The following is a 3823-nucleotide window of genomic DNA, read 5'->3' on the forward strand; positions in this document are numbered from 1 at the left end:
TCTTTCTCATTCTCTATTGACAGAATGCATTTGTTATCTCCTTTCAGCACATTGCTACCAGCTTTAATCTATGTAATGGAAAGTTTGCCTTCAAAAGCATCAAGTGAAAGCCAACATCATTCTTTCTTATTTTGACCAATTCAGGTAGATGTGCCCCAGAGGCTGGACCGTGCAGCATTTCGTTGTAGGTCGCCATGCAGTCATGCAGGAAGTCATACTGTGCTCTTACATATAAGAACCATAGAATATGTAATTGTCACACATTTTACAATGAATAACTTGCAAAACAAAGGTGTGGAATATTGTTACCAAATGTATTTATTTCTCCGCTATGTTTACAAAAGCTACTGCATCAATTACCAATGGACACGGACAAGCAAACTATGATGGCATCAACAGGAAATCAGATTCGCACAAGTAGTCTACAATATGAGAAATATTTTTTAGAGATTGAATGAGCAAGTTATTAGATTTTTTGAATTAAAAACACATAACAACATAGGTAGAACAAGGTACAGACTCACACTAGTAACAAGAAATATAGTTCATTTTAGACAGAAAAGCTAGAAAAATCCTGCAAGAGCAACTTTAGTTTTGTAGGTAAACTTTCAACATGTAGATTCCTAGAGTAATTTTCCAACATCAAAATACATACTCTCTCGGGTGTATGTGCATGCACCAGGACCACTACTAAAGCACATAAATTAATACTCCCTCCGTTCCTAAATATAAGTCCTTTTAGAGATTCCAATACGGTCTACATACGGCAAAATGAGTGAATATACACTCAAAACTATGTCTATATACATCCGTATGTAGTCCGTGTTGAAATCTCTAAAAGGTCTTATATTTAGAAGCGGAGGGAGCATATGAAAATACAGAGACAACCAGAATGTCCACACATGTAGGTCATGTTTTATTCATAAGCGCTCATTTAAGAGTTGAGTCCATAGGAGTACAACATAGGAGTAACATGATAGCTCAGTGTTTAAGAGAGCCATGCTGCGCAATTTTTCTCTCAAGGCCAGTCTTGTCAGCCCCGACAACCTTATCAATCTCTTTGCCGTTTATCACACAGGAGAATGTTGGAACACTTGAGACATTCCAGCGATGGGCAATATTGCCTTGTTGATCAATGTCCAACTTAAGGAATACGACATTCCGGTGCTGTTCAGATAAGCTTTTGTAAACAGGGCCCATAAAACGACATGGTCCACACCATGTTGCAGTAAAATACAGAATCACAAGCTTTGACAGTTTTGACGCGGCTGTAAATATTTCTTCCAGTTGATTAGATGAGTGGATAGTGATCACATCACCTGATAAAACATCACAAAATAATGTGCGAGTCAGACACATTAAATCCAGCTTCAGTAGCAATATTAATCACTTCACTTTGCAGAGAAAATGTTATAAGAACACAGAACATTATGGTCTGCAAAAGCAAGCAAAAAATATGGGTAATGTTATTCAGCGAACGTTCGCTGGGGATGCATGGCAAAACGAATGTTTTTCACGGCAATTTCTGTGTTGGGAGCATGGCAGTTCTTTCAAGCGAACACAGCAATTTCGCAGCAAAATCCTGTCTGCCAGAAGTTGCCATGTGTTTGTGAACAAATTGCCATGTGCTTCTGAAGAATTTGCCACAGAAAACGTTCACAATTGCCATGCCCCACAGCGAACGTTTGCTGTCTATTGGGGTCCAAAAATATTGTGTATACTTCCTTCGAACGCTTGTATATAAGTCTGTATGGAGATAATCTAACAAATAATTATATACGAAACTTACCAGGCTTTAGAACAGCAGAAGCAGCAGAAACCTGTGTAACACAATGTATATGAAAACATTAGCATACAGAAGTTGCTTGAGGTATCAAGACAGTCACAACAAAACCAAACATGGTTTGAGTATTTGTAAAGACCTTCCTACTAATTAAACGAGTTTCAGTCTTAATGATAACACTTGGAAACACAAAGAATTTGTAGAGAACTTCCTACTTATATCAACCATTTGGAAAGATGATTACCTCCTCAGCATGCCTACGTTGTCTTTCCAAGTCAGCTTTTTTCATGTCCCTCTCTTTACGCAGGCGTTCATACTTTTTCTTGTGCTCCTCAATTTTGTGTACATTGGGTTCAACCTGTACATGGAATGCATGTTTGAGACATATCCTTACTTCAAGCGGCCAGGACCAGTGTCCTCCCTAATCTCCATTTTTCCATGGTAGGCTATGTTAACAAGAGTGCGGCGATTTGGAGCTCAGGCAATGAATTGAAACGCAAGGCTTTTGCGTTTTCTTGAGAGAAAAAAAAGGCTCTGCTGATCCCGGAAATTTTAAAAAGGTAATGTCTGCTATCTTCAACAAATTTTAACACCTCAAAATTTATGTTCGAATTTCTCAAGAATCCAGGATCACTAAGCCCGGGGTCCAAAAGGCATTTTGGATGTTAGTGGTTACTATATTACCTTCTTAAGCTCTGAGCTGATCTCTTCATCAAAATCCAATTTTGCTGCCAAGTGAAGGTCATGAGCAGCATCTTCCCACTTCCCAAGCATAGCTTTCGCCATCCCTCGTGATTTATATCCTTTAGCAGAATCTGGATTTATCTGAGCAAGTACACATTACACAGGAACTTGATTGTGAGCATATCTATGGAAAGCAATGGGATTTATTATCCATGAGGGATCCAAACCTGTAATGCTGCCTCCGCATCAAGAATTGCTGCATTTGGTTTCTTCATCTTCACAAAAACACCAGCTGCATAAAGTGCATCAAAGATAAGAGCGCCATATAAAGTTAAGATCAAATTGAAGGATTACATATAGTAATTCTTGATACCCCTGGCTGCATAGAGGATAGCTGAAGTGGGGTTCAGCAAGATGGCCTCCGTCAGGTGCTCAACTGCTTCGTCCAGTTTACCTAATACACAAATCCACATTTATTTAAATATTCAAATAGTAGGAGCACTTTCAGTACCAAGGTTCACCGAACTACAACAGCTCACCTCCATTCTCCTATATTGCAGGTATTAAAAGACTAATTGGCTCACATCGCTATGACAATAATTAAACCTTTACCTTCTGAAAACGCATCAACGCCCTTCTTTTTGTAGAGCTGTGCCTTGTCGCGCATTTCTTCAGAGACTTCAACTGATGGATCTCCCATCTGTAACAGATAAGGGCAAAGCAATAACATCAATTTTCCACACCATCAGCACGGAACATATGATTGAAGGCTCTATCAAAATCAGACGACTTTTCACCCAAATTCTGACCTTCTGCAGAGGATCATTGTCCGGCTCAACAACTTCCCCTTCCAATTCGATGTCCGACTCCATGATTTCATCCTCAAAGCTGTTCTCTCCCGCCTTTGCCATGCCTTCTGCAAAAACCAGAATTCACTAAAATTCAACTAATCTGTAAAAAAATTGTTTGAATAACTCGCACAAAACCAACTAATAGGACTAACTGAATCCAACATTAAGAACCAATAAAGATAATCTTGCACATCAATGACGCCCAAATCATCAACAATAGGGTGTCAGCGGTACACAATGAAGATACCTAGAAAGATTACCGGAACCCTACCCTCACCCCTCACTGCAAGGCTGTGAACAGGACCAATAAAATTCATCCGAAAAGAAGGAACAAGAGGGAGAGTGGGACGGGGGGACTAAAGGCTTTGTCGAAGTCCAAAACAAAATGGTTTCTTCGATGCTTCCTCTCACTTTGATGGCAACAGGATAAGTGAAGAATCCGATTGAACGAGATCACCTGATAAGGTGTCCATGAAGAAGAAGAGTGAGGGATACACGTCAAAAA

At 39.6% G+C, this 3823-nt stretch overlaps 1 protein-coding gene across 2 annotated transcripts in view; it reads right to left on the reverse strand.

The window, feature by feature from the left end:
* Nucleotides 1–893: 893 nt before the first annotated feature.
* LOC119309341 (TPR repeat-containing thioredoxin TDX-like) overlaps nt 894–3823 on the reverse strand; it is a 4835-nt gene continuing 1905 nt past the window's right edge. The window contains exons 2-9 of one of the 2 annotated variants that reach the window (XM_037585364.1): nt 3277–3380; nt 3080–3167; nt 2841–2921; nt 2695–2759; nt 2468–2608; nt 2028–2141; nt 1790–1820; nt 894–1319 (exon numbers count right to left, since the gene is read on the reverse strand). In XM_037585364.1, the coding sequence (XP_037441261.1) occupies nt 982–1319; nt 1790–1820; nt 2028–2141; nt 2468–2608; nt 2695–2759; nt 2841–2921; nt 3080–3167; nt 3277–3378 (960 nt within the window). In that variant the 5' untranslated portion in view covers nt 3379–3380 and the 3' untranslated portion in view covers nt 894–981. Of the gene's footprint in view, nt 1320–1789; nt 1821–2027; nt 2142–2467; nt 2609–2694; nt 2760–2840; nt 2922–3079; nt 3168–3276; nt 3384–3823 lie in introns of both variants that reach the window. The other variant, XM_037585363.1, reaches the window with a different exon arrangement.

This window comes from Triticum dicoccoides, chromosome 5B (genome assembly GCF_002162155.2).
Source record: "Triticum dicoccoides isolate Atlit2015 ecotype Zavitan chromosome 5B, WEW_v2.0, whole genome shotgun sequence".
In the NCBI taxonomy this organism is placed as follows: domain Eukaryota; kingdom Viridiplantae; phylum Streptophyta; class Magnoliopsida; order Poales; family Poaceae; genus Triticum; species Triticum dicoccoides.